General features: G+C 41.1%; 1 protein-coding gene across 1 annotated transcript in view; it reads right to left on the bottom strand.

The window, feature by feature from the left end:
• dhx36 (DEAH (Asp-Glu-Ala-His) box polypeptide 36) overlaps positions 1 to 12,233 on the bottom strand; it is a 24,131-nt gene extending 11,898 nt beyond the window's left edge. Inside the window, exons 1-12 of the mRNA XM_034229349.1 lie at positions 11,648 to 12,233; positions 9,448 to 9,590; positions 9,207 to 9,299; positions 8,850 to 9,060; positions 8,453 to 8,491; positions 8,124 to 8,294; positions 7,872 to 7,951; positions 5,200 to 5,274; positions 3,121 to 3,287; positions 2,938 to 3,019; positions 2,684 to 2,824; positions 831 to 936 (exon numbers count right to left, since the gene is read on the bottom strand). Coding sequence (XP_034085240.1) covers positions 831 to 936; positions 2,684 to 2,824; positions 2,938 to 3,019; positions 3,121 to 3,287; positions 5,200 to 5,274; positions 7,872 to 7,951; positions 8,124 to 8,294; positions 8,453 to 8,491; positions 8,850 to 9,060; positions 9,207 to 9,299; positions 9,448 to 9,590; positions 11,648 to 11,923 — 1,584 coding nt within the window. The 5' untranslated portion in view covers positions 11,924 to 12,233. The remainder of the gene's footprint in view (positions 1 to 830; positions 937 to 2,683; positions 2,825 to 2,937; positions 3,020 to 3,120; positions 3,288 to 5,199; positions 5,275 to 7,871; positions 7,952 to 8,123; positions 8,295 to 8,452; positions 8,492 to 8,849; positions 9,061 to 9,206; positions 9,300 to 9,447; positions 9,591 to 11,647) is intronic.

Raw genomic sequence — 12,233 nt, 5'->3', positions numbered from 1 at the left:
ATACACAGCCACAAACTGACAAATAAGCCCGACTAGTTTGACTTCACTTAGGAAAATACAGAGTAAGTTAGGGCAGACCGTGTGTCACTTCCATCGATTCTAGCACTTTCCTGAATTGTCCTTGTTTATACTATACTAAATTGATTGTGATAGCCTATTCCAATCTACAGCTTTGTTTCCCCACACAGTAACAAAAGAAGCATGCTGCGAAAACCTTTTTTTTCGAAATGTTCTGCTTTGCCTATATTTTGTCTGCACCAATAATTCTGATGTGGATGTTACCATGTGTACTGAAAAAGTAAAAAATGCACACAACAAAAATAGACGTTTATCATTATGTTCCATATTACCAAACTCTGAATCGAACACTGAAATAACATCAAAACTTGGTAATTTAACAAGAACTGGAAGGAGAAAAAAGGGAATTGATGTGTGCTGAGAGAGCATCTGTTCGATCACTCATTAGCACAGATCTGCTGCCAGGTTCTGTGTTGTATCCTCTGATCTAACGTCGCTCTGTTTGGAAGCGAGCCCTCCTGTTGCTTCCATCTGCTCTACCTAGGAATGCACTGTAATTCTCCTTTCTTTGAACTGCAGTTTAATCTTCCTAATGGACAACTGCACTGTCGGCCTGTCTACAGTCGGAGTTTTCATGCCAAAAAACACATCTCTTTTCTTGTGAAGCACTCAGGTCTTTTAGACTACCCAGACTCATATAACAAACTCACAGGAATCCAATTTCCATAAAATGGAGTACAAACGCACCTCTTGAAAATCTAATTTAAAGACACCACTCGGCCCTCAAAGCAGACATACAATGCTAATCTCACCTCCTCTTTGAGCACAATGTGGCGAATCAGTGCCAAGATCAGCTCAAGGTCAATCTTGTCATCATTGTCAAACATCTCTAGGGCCTCAATGGTGTGGTCGGAGTATCTGTAAAACATGAGATGCATGCAAAACAGAAACATTACATTTAAAAAACAATTGCTGTACCTTTGGGAGATCCCAACTCAATTTACCAAACTCAAGCTGCAGAATCCTCAGTGTGAACAGAATGAATGATCAAAAGAAAAAAGGCAAAACAGGATCAATGTTTATATAAACCCCTGATGACTAAGGCCCCGGCCACACGAGGACGAAAACGGTCGTTTGCGTTACTGTTTAGTGTCATATAGACCGTTCGGCCACACGAGGACGACCGAATACGGCACTAAACGACTGCGGAAACGATAACGGGTCCCAAGGTGGATAGAACGGCATACACAACGCTCTGGGGGGTCCAACGGCTCCGTGTGTACGCCCTATACGATCATTTTCTGATAATGATGAGGCAATAGCCCCGCCTCTCCCCACCTCTGCTGCTCACCCCCGCGTCAAAGTAAACTGCACACTGAATTCAGATTATTTATCTTTCTCTCGATATGGACCTAAACGCGAGTGAAGTCTAATCTGACAGGACGGAGACACGCAGCTCTGCTCACCTGCAGCTCCTCCCGCTGTGATGCGGCGGTGAACGGAGTAAAACACACATTTCAAGTCAGATCATCACCCTTAGCTATTTTAATTACCTCTCAAACTACCTAAACTAGTTATAAATATGTTTATTTTTACTGTCGGCCGGGTCACTCATTACTGGATCAGCTGCTGCATGAGACAGACACTGACGCTGTCCAAAGAGAGGGAGGAAAAAGAGAGGCTCCGTGTATTTTATTATTATATTATATAGAGTCGTTATTCATTTGTTTTAAAGCTCAATAAATAACAAAGAAGACATTTGACCGGCACTTTTATAATTTTGTCGGAAGATTTAAACTTTAATACACGTTGACTGGCGAGAAACTCTGCCCGGTTCCCTCGGCCCCCACCGCGGAGAATAAACAGAAGGGCAACCATGACAACCATGCTTCTTCGCTGCTTTTGTGGAGGAAGTTACAGCGCCACGTACAGGCTCCTGCATATGTACTGCAGCTTCTCCAGCGGTTGGAGCTAAACGGAGCGGTCTCGTGTGGACAGACACTATCCGTTGAATATTGCGTGTGGACGGAAGCTTTTTTGCGATTGCGTTTGCGTTAATCCTATGCGTTTAGCCGTTTTCGTCCTCGTGTGGCCGGGGCCTAAGTCTAAATGTATGTTCCAGGGGCCCCAGGGATAAAGTGTGTTTAATGGCCCTCTCCCAACAACCACCATCACAAGTCAACTATTGCCCCGCCCAATTTACACAACCATCCGCTAAACCTAATCTGCATACAATAATGCATCAACAAAAATGTATTTGTTGTTGAGTGTTATTAGGAGGACGATGACATCTTAAGGTGAGCTGGTCTTAATAAATGTGGGGGAGGTAAAATACTAGCTAAAGAAGCTAAAACACAGCTTTCTTTTCTATTTATTTCAGTATAAACTGCACCGACATTGGGTACAACACTTCACTGCAGATGCATAAATCAGTGTTCGGCGACACATCTTTCAGAGGGTCAAGTGTTTCAAAGATCTCACCCGGCTCTATATTCAGCTTTTACAATCTATGGTAATCTTAAAATTCAAATTCACAAAGAAGAGGATTTATTTATTTAAAAGTGTGAAGGTCACAAAAACATACCATCCCATTCTCCATTTTGAAACCCATCTATCACGTGGGCAAATCGCAGATCTCACTATTCTGCTGTTCCAACAAACTCACCTGTCCTGCAGAGTGCGCGCATAACAAGGCCAGCTCTCCTTGTACTCAGCCTCCTTCTCCTCCTTCTCAGGTCTGGACTGGCGGCCCTGCATAAAGCCTTTCTTCCATGAGGGCCGGCGGTCTGAATTCTTAGGGCGATAACTGGCAGATACACAAAGTGGTTTATAATAGATTAAATCAAAAATAAAAAAGGGTTATAAAGGTTCTATTTGTTTGGGAGTTAATGAGTGTGTTGTGGAGCAGTGTTGCTGTACCTCGTCATCTCCACGATGTCCTCTAGCAAGAACTCTTCCACTGGGAACGTCAAACCAGGGATGTGGATAACTGGACAGTTGTCTAAATGTTGGTCAGAGGAAAAGGTATACATGAGAAGGAGGAACAATCAAAATCAATATACAAAGCAAGAATATTAATAAACCAACTTTAGTTTGTCATACCAAAAAACTTTGAAAACTTCTCTGCATTGAGCGTGGCACTCATGAGGATGACCTTGAGGTCATCTCGAAGGTTAAGTAGTTCCTTGACGATGACGAGCAAAACGTCAGATTGCAGGTTCCTCTCGTGGATTTCGTCCAAAACCAGGTGGCTGATACTAGACAACATTCTGACACACACAAAAATCCGGAGAAATTGTTAAAGTCTTTGCTTTAGATCAAATGTCTGTATCTAATATGCTCATGTTATTAGTTTGGTCGTTATCTATATTTATTACATTTTGCCGCATAGTTACTAAAATGTTAAGCGTATATGAAAAAAAAAACATTTTTATGTTAGAGGTTTTAGTTCAAGTCGGTAGTTATGCAGTACCTAGAGGCTGTTTTTCCTCATATTTCAAAAGATGTCAACTAATATTAGCTATATGCAGTTAGTACATTACATATTTATATAGGCCAAGTAAAAAAAGCTTCACACAACTTTGTTTACACATTTGACATCACATTTCCCTGTAGTTCCGTCATCAGTCTGAGATATTGATTTGGGTCTAAACTAGAATTGGTGTGTATGCTGATCTGTAGATTCATGACCTGTAATGATGAGTCAAAGGGAAGTGTGGGACTGAAAAGGTTAGAGAATCACTAATGCGATGGCTGGAGACAAAAAGTCACACCAAGTCTGACAAGTGTAAACAAAGCTGCAGTCTGTAAACCAACTGTTGGGTAAAAATTCCACAATGCCAGCAAAAAGGTTCGCAGCATCTTGTCAGACATTGGTAATCCTTAAAGGTCCCATGTCATGCTTTTCTGGTTATTACCCATCCCCTTGTGTATTGTGTAGGTTTTTATGCATGTAAACGTCACAAACCCTCAAAGTACACCCTGTAGCGAGTAAAACTCTAACACAGAAAAGACCTGTCTACGCCTCGTTGGAGATCTATCTTTTTTTCCTGGGTACAGTGACGTGACCATACCCAAATGGACCCCAATCCGTGGAGCTCCCCCCACACACACACACACACACACACACACACACACACACACACACACACACACACACACACACACACACACACACACACACACACACACACACACACACACACACACACACACACACACACACACACACACACACACACACACACACACACACACACACACACACACACACACACACACACACACACACACACACACACACACACACACACACACAGGGGCGAAACTGTGACGCGCTGGAGGGGGGTGCTAGTGCAGCCCCCTCAGCGCCACCCACCTTTCCGCGTCCATTCGCGATGTCTCGCAGACCCCACGCAGCAACCAGGAATGATAACACCAGTAAGCCAGCTCACACTGTCCGCTCCTCACAGCAGTGAGCCCCGCAACGTCCCGCCAACACGGCACCCAGACCCCACGCAGCATTCTCATCTGTTTGTCATTACTGGTGTCATTTTCTGGTTGCTAACGCCATTGTATCACATAATCACTGATGTTCCGCTGTAACGGTGGTAGACTCATCAAAACAGAGTGGGCGAGCTGACCAATCAGAGCACACTGGGCTCACAATGAGGGGGGGGGGAAGGAGCTCCAACAAGCCTTTTAGGACAGAGAGTGAATATACATACTATACAGAGATGCTGTATGAGAAACCAATGTGATTTTGGAACATTGAACAATGTAAATCTATTCTAGTAGACCTCAACAATGGAATTATGATCAGTAGAAATGGCCATAACATGGGACCTTTAAGTGACTCAATAGTGTCGTACCAACTTTGAAAAACAGTGAAGCAGAACAACAAGAAAAGCTGGCACCCTCACTTAGTTTCTGTGCTTTTCCCGAATGCATTCAGAATGCAAGGATGAGCATGCAGGGATGAGTCACTGGTGTCTCTGTGTGTGTGTGTGTGTGTGTGTGTGTGTGTGTGTGTGTGTGTGTGTGTGTGTGTGTGTGTGTGTGTGTGTGTGTGTGTGTGTGTGTGTGTGTGTCTTCATTTCTCTGACTTTAAGAATGAGGACCCATACTAATGTTCCATCCACAGACACAAATCAATGGGGATAAAACAGAGTGGGGACTTACGGGTCTGAGCGAAGCCACTGAAGAATTATGCCTGTTGTACAGTACAAGACCGAACCCTGTCTCCGTGGTAACCGGCTGAGAAAAGGGAAGAGAAAAAAGTATTTACATTTCCCAAATGACACTAATCAAGACTTTTCATAAAGTTAAGACAAAGATACTATAATGAGTCTCTGGTTAATGTTCCTACATGTGTGAATGTGACAACAAAAGATCCCATTATCTTTCCTTTATTTCCACGCTCCTGGTCTATTTTAGGAGTTTTATAGTTGGGTGCTCTAAGAGTATTTCACAGCGGAAATCTTTTGATGCTCAGCCGGGACAAAGAAGAGGGCATAAAGCTGCGATGGATGTTGCTGATACAGAAATGTGATTGGCTGTAATAGGCATTTATGTTCACACTATCTTTATATCATACTTTGCTTAAGTATTAGTGATACAAGTTTCTCTCTTGAATAGCAATTAGTGAAATGACTTTCCACTTATTTTAATTCCATACAAAGCGGCCTCTCTTATGACACATTGGACAAATGTATTTACTGTCAGCTGAACTACATAAGAAGCTTTTTATATAATTGATGCTTGCAAATGTGACATTTCTGAAAAAACATTAAGAGAAATAACAGCAATAACAATCATATATATATATATATATTATGAAGCAGTTATTTTTATGAAGCACAGGGTTACGAAGAATTATTATCATACTGTACAGTGTTAAAATAAACAACCAAATAAATAAAAAAGCTTATAGGTTATAATTAAACCTCACCAAAAGCAATGATAAAACAACATAAATAATACATTCAAGAAAGCAGATAAAATAACAGAGAAATAGAGTCATCGGGCATGTTAATTATAAAGTGAAAATGACAAAGGAGCAGGGCCCCCGGCGTTTTGGCTGGATTAATCTGCTGAGGAGCCACATGGAAAATAGCTGCTGGGCCTGTTGACCCCCAAACCATCACGCTCTATGTTAAATGTGCACATCTTTGTCAATAATGCAATACTGGTGGCAGGGTATGGTTATCTGATTCATCACAAATTAAATGAGTATTATGTAACATGAAAGCACACACTTGAATCTACGTTTTATCACGAGGATTTGTAGAAACAGCCTCAAAGTTAGGTAATAAAGCAGCACTAAGGCTCTCATCTGATCGGTTTGTACTTTAACAGGGCAAATTCCCAAACAGGATTTCAATTAAATTAGCAAAAACTAGCTGACTCTCTGAAGACATCAGGCCCCAGAACAGTTGCCCGCTTCGTCTAGTTCGGAATCCATTTAGTGTAACAACTAAATGGATTGTAGCTGAGATCCCAAGCTGTGCTAGCAAGAGATTAATATGTATAAGTGCATGTTGATTCAGCACACTGCTCATCAGTTATCTACACACATTATACTACCATTAATAATGTTCATCCCAAACATAAGTGTTTAACTGTCTCTGTTAATGACAGCTTTGAATGATCAGATCAATCTTACTTTCTCTAAACTACTTTATGATTATTATAACCACGCATCATTTGCTGCTGTGTTGTAGCACCAGAGAGAATACAAATAATGCAGTGACTGTCTGCACTGCCTGAGTTGTGCAGACTAATACACTGAGAGACAAACGAGTACTTGAAATGTGAACTTTTTTTTAAATCAGTCTGAGGAGCTGGCACATCAACAGAAATGTAACAAAGCTTGGTATTTATTTTCTAGCTTTTGGATGTATCCATTAGACTTATGGTCTCCATCAGTGGCGGTGACAGCCGAGTCTTTCTAAATGGTTTGGGCTGTATTTAAGCGCTTTGATACAAAACAGTGCTTTAGGGACAGTTATTCTGCCATGAAGAGTTTAATTGCAGTAATTTGATGCAACTTCACAAAGATATCGCATCCCATAAAAAGATTTAGAACAGTCTAGCACCGAGTTAATTTGACTTCTTACCCCCTGTATCAGTCTCTCTTCATATCAGTGCTGAGTTGCGTCGTTAATTCCCCTTTTGGTGCATCCATCTCATCCTCTCTCATACTCCATACTCACTTTAGATTTATGCACCCTCTTGTTTCCAATAACCCTCAGCTCACTTGGGCTGCTCTGCTCACCACTCAAGTGCCTCACTCCCCAGCTTTGTCCATTTCTTTCCATGCACTTGTTCTCGGATGATCATTCCCAACTAATATGTCTCCTGTCCTTCAGAAAAAACTATTTTCTGTGGTATTCATGTATCTTATAGAGTGCTCTTATCTATCTTCATGTTGGACATCCATTAAGGAATAAATTAATATTGACAGTCTTGATAGGCATCATTGCGGATTCATCTCAAATGTGACCTTGTTTATAATTAAACAAAGATTAATATATATATATATTTATAACTGCCTTTTTCATTATAGTTTGAATCAAACACGATCCTCAGGACAACTGCACCAAGGACATTTAAATACCACCAAATCAGAGAATGGCTTCAATGGAATTAAAATGACGTTTCAATGAAAATGCTTGTATCCTGTGTAATATTTGGCCTACTAACCTTTTATTTATCTACACTAGCATGTGGTTCAAACATCATATCATCAGTACCAATAAAACAACGAGTTTACCTGCAACCCTAACACTGGTGACGCTACACAATCACAGTACTTCATTCCATGCCTAATATGTTTAAAGAGACTGTCTTACCTTTGCAGGCGGATTTGGTAACCACATGAATTTCCATTTCCTACACTTTCTGCCCTCTCCGCTGATACACGCTCTGCTACCTGAGAGAAAAATACATTCAAGAAAATATAATAATCTAATTTACATGATTGACGCCAGAAATGATGTATGGAGACAGTGTGCATAAACATCATATCACACATCTATCCTCAGTATGCACATTGCAACACAATCCAACACAGTCAGATATGAAAGACACATAAGAGAGCATACCGAGATGGCACTGATTCGCCGAGGCTGCGTGCAGACCACCCGACACATCGAGCCCACTCCTCTGTTGATGTAGTCATCCAGGATGAACTGGGTGACCTGGGTGGTCTTTCCACAGCCCGTCTCCCCGCTCACCACCAGGACCCGGCTAGAGTTGATCAGTTGCACAAGCTCCTGAGGACGGGAAGATGAGGAGAAGGAGAAGGGTGATGATAAATCATGATCACATTTCAAACTGAAGGAATCGATTTTTTTAGCAGAAATGTGAATTATGATGGAGATGAGATTATTTGCTGAATTATTAATTAATTTGAGTACAATGTAAAACGTACCTCTTTTCTTTTATAGGACGGTAGTTTTTCCCTGAATTTCTGGAGACAAAAAAAGTCATGTTAGTCAATCCTCAATATTTCCAAATATAATTCATGATTTGTTCATTTTATATAATGAATGTTATGATAATATTCCTGTGATAACTTACAAACTAAACATTTCAGATCCTTGTCCCATCTCCAATTACCTTTGTTTCACTCTTAAACTCCACTTTTTATTGCTTTAGTAATCCACTTTTTGGAGAGAAATCGTCATACAGGAACATAAAAAGATAATAACAGTCAACGTAACAAGTTGACGGAGATATGCAAACAATGCACTGCCTATTTTAGTAGATTAAAAGCCTTGCCTTTTACTGTTGTATATTTAAAACTTGAAAGTAATCCTAATGCTTACCAGCATTTCTTTGTACTTTGGATCAGATTTCTTGCTCTGCAGATCTCTCTGTAAGCGTTCATCCAGTGAACTGTCCCTCACTACTTCTTGACACAAGAACTCCAGTTCCTTGTCTTTCTTTTTCAGACTTTCTTTCTCCTCTTTCTCCTGCTGGTCGTCTTTATCCCACGCATCTGGAGCCTCATCTTTAACAACAGCTGGAGAGAAGTAACTAAACAAAAACATTAAAAGTGTAAATATCAACAATATAGTGGATCACAAGACTATATTGGTTGCTCTCCGATTGTTGAAGAAAGCATAATCAAATAGGAAACTACATTTTTGGAACAGTGCATCTGATTTGCTTGCAAAAGTTACCGTTGTGATTTATGAGTAACTTCTTCCTCCTCCTCTTCAGACTTGAACTCAATCTTCTTTGTATCCTCTTCAGACGCTTCGCCATCAAAGTAACTGCATGTACAAATTAGAGACAAACTTGTTTCAGCAGTCAAATAAATCAGGAAACTTTGTTATTTTCTAATAATCCCATTTTCTTTAGGGTAAGATCAACATTATAATGTGCAAGTTTGAAAATAAATGCTTTGTAGGCTGTTCTCACCAATGACCACTACTATTGGCAGCTGATGTAGAGGCTCCTGCATCCCTGCAATCTCTCGCTGGACCAGGCTGATCATTTTGGACAGAGTTAAGCAGCTTCGTAATGTGCTGCTCTCTGGCTGCATCCATCTGGACCACCGGCCGCTACACACAGACATAAAGGGGAATTTTGAGTCGTTATCTTGTAATTGGCCTAAGCAAATGTGACACCAGGGTCTTTGTTTGAAACAATAATAAGGGTTCAAAATGTCAATGTATCCTTTCATGTAATCTCATTGAAAAATCTTACAGTATCCCTGTGAAAATGTGAAACCAATGTAATAGTGATGCGTATTGTCCACTTATTTTTGCATTTCAGTGACGGCCTAAGAATGATTTGCTACTTTAGCAATAACTACGCGAGGAGTTCCCACACATAGACTATACTTGGGCGGGCCGCCCAGGTATATTAACGGCCGCCCAAGTATATTTCGCGACCCATTCAGTTTTTTTTTCAATAATTTCTTATTTTTTTCGTCCGCGATCACGACGCCATCTGCGATTGATTTACTTGTGGACAATGATCCCTCGCTCTACACCTCCTGTACCCAGTCCCGGACTGGCCATTGGGAGGACCGGGGATTTCCCTATGGCCAGGCCTGTTATGTGGCCTGCCTCACACAGGGTGACTGGCTGTCCACAGGATGTGGCCTGCCGACATGGCCACTGTCATACAGATCATAAACCAAAGCCCTTGATTGGTCTCTGTGTGTCATTCAAGCTCGGGATAACCTCAGCTCAGGTGAGGTAAAGGACTCTCTGAGTGTTTAGATAGTTAACTTAGTCTAAGTTCTCAGTGGGTCTCAAACTGTTTGGTCACCATTTATGTAAACACATATTTCCATTTGAGGGGGTAGTGATTAGTCAAATATGCATGAATAAAAAATAAAAAAGTTAAGTAGGTGAAAAAAGGTAAGATAAACGTTTACAACTTGTTGAGAGCTAAAACTAGTCTTTGCTGCTGCCTCAAAGAGGAGCAGAGGGAGAGGAGGGAGACAGGTGAGGCTGGTTCAGGAGCCCAGACACACTCTCACAACTATAAATGAACCAAAAACAAATAAATAAACAAGTTTCAGTGTTTTTTTCATATTGGAAATGGTATGTTATTGGTTATGGCCATGATTTTATGATTATTGAAATGTATACAGTTCTGTTTCATATAGGTGTTCCTATAGATCTAGTCTCTTTATTTTCCCCTCAAAGTGCACCAGATTGATGCATTTAACTTCAACATTTAAAAAACAATCTTACCGGGGGAGCATGCCCCTGGACCCCCCTAGAGGATTTGAGGTCCACCCTCACTTAAAACTACATGGATAGGTTCCTAAATACATTTACCATTTTAAAAAAAAAATAGTAACCCATGTCCATATGTTTATTTGTGGGTAGTATATTTAAATGATAGGGCCATCACTATGGGCCCTGCCTGCACCAGTTCGCTCTGCCATCGCGTGAAGGGTTTGCTAACAGGCGACCAACTGAAAGGTTAATGTTAGTTGTTGCACGTCACAAAGACATTACTACATTTGTTCACCCTCAACCCTTTGGATGCTTAATCAAAACCCTGCAAATACATCTACAAATAGCAGTATTCATGCAGTATTGGATCAATGGGTAATTTTGGCTTTGTTAAGATCCTAATAAAGCAAAGTTTGTTCAGGCTATTGTATATCACAATATTTATCAAGATACAAGATGTGTAAGGATATGGATGGTATTTCACCCATCTGCATGATTGTGTCCACCGATCAGTGTCACTTTAGTTACTTTGCAGATTTGGATTAATGATGTGAAATATAATCAACTCTAAAATGAGACTTTATTGAACGCTGGAGACATTTCACAAGCAGCCCTGTAGTCTACAAAGTCTTACCAGCTTTGATAAACACATTATATATATTATTCTGAAATTGGCTAATTTGCATAATGAGGACTTTTACTGTTGGTACTTTAAGTCTATTTTGAAGCTAACACTTTTGTACTTTTACTTAAGTAACCCTTTGAATGCATGACTTGTAACAGGGTATTCCTACACTCTGGTACTTCTACTTGTACTTAAGTTATACTCCTGTCCTCCCACCTCTTTATGTGCGGACTGCCCAGACCTCTGTTTCTAATAAACTGACAACACAATGTGCACGATCAGTCATCCAAACACATACCGATCTCCGGTCAGCCTGCTTCCTCCTCACGGCTCCGTATCTTGCGTACCACATACCGATATCCCGTCCCTTCAGGTGTGGGGGAGGCCGGTCCCGTTGTCCCCCTCCTCCTGGGTCCTGGTCGAAGTCCGAGCTTTGTCCCCCTGAGCCCCGTCCGCCTCCCCTGTCCCATCTCTCTCTGCTTCCATCTCTGCTTCCATCTCTGTACCCTCGACCTCCTCCTCGACCTCCTCTTCCACCTCTTCTCCCACCTCCGCCACCATATGCATGACTCATACTGCAGAAACCAGCGGTGGTATATTTAAATACTAAAACGCTGTAAAAATGTCTTGTAAGTAACGTTACTATGTCTTTTAGGGTTAGCTGCTAATGCTAGTGCTGCTAAAATAGATGGACGTATGGGCCAGAGACTAAAGGTAAACATACGAGGCAACACTTAACGTGTCGTTGCTATTGACAGTTAATTTCAGGATAGCTACAGTACGTGTAGAAGGTAAATAAAGCAAAACTCAAATGATGCTGTCAACAAGCATCACTTCGCATGTTTTTCATTCTCGTTTCTATCCGGCATGTCGCACAGAATCGG

Source organism: Gymnodraco acuticeps, unplaced genomic scaffold (genome assembly GCF_902827175.1).
Source record: "Gymnodraco acuticeps unplaced genomic scaffold, fGymAcu1.1, whole genome shotgun sequence".
NCBI classification, from domain to species: Eukaryota; Metazoa; Chordata; class Actinopteri; order Perciformes; family Bathydraconidae; genus Gymnodraco; species Gymnodraco acuticeps.
The sequence above is the reverse complement of the archived record's forward strand: the minus strand, read 5'-3'. Positions and strand labels throughout refer to the sequence as shown.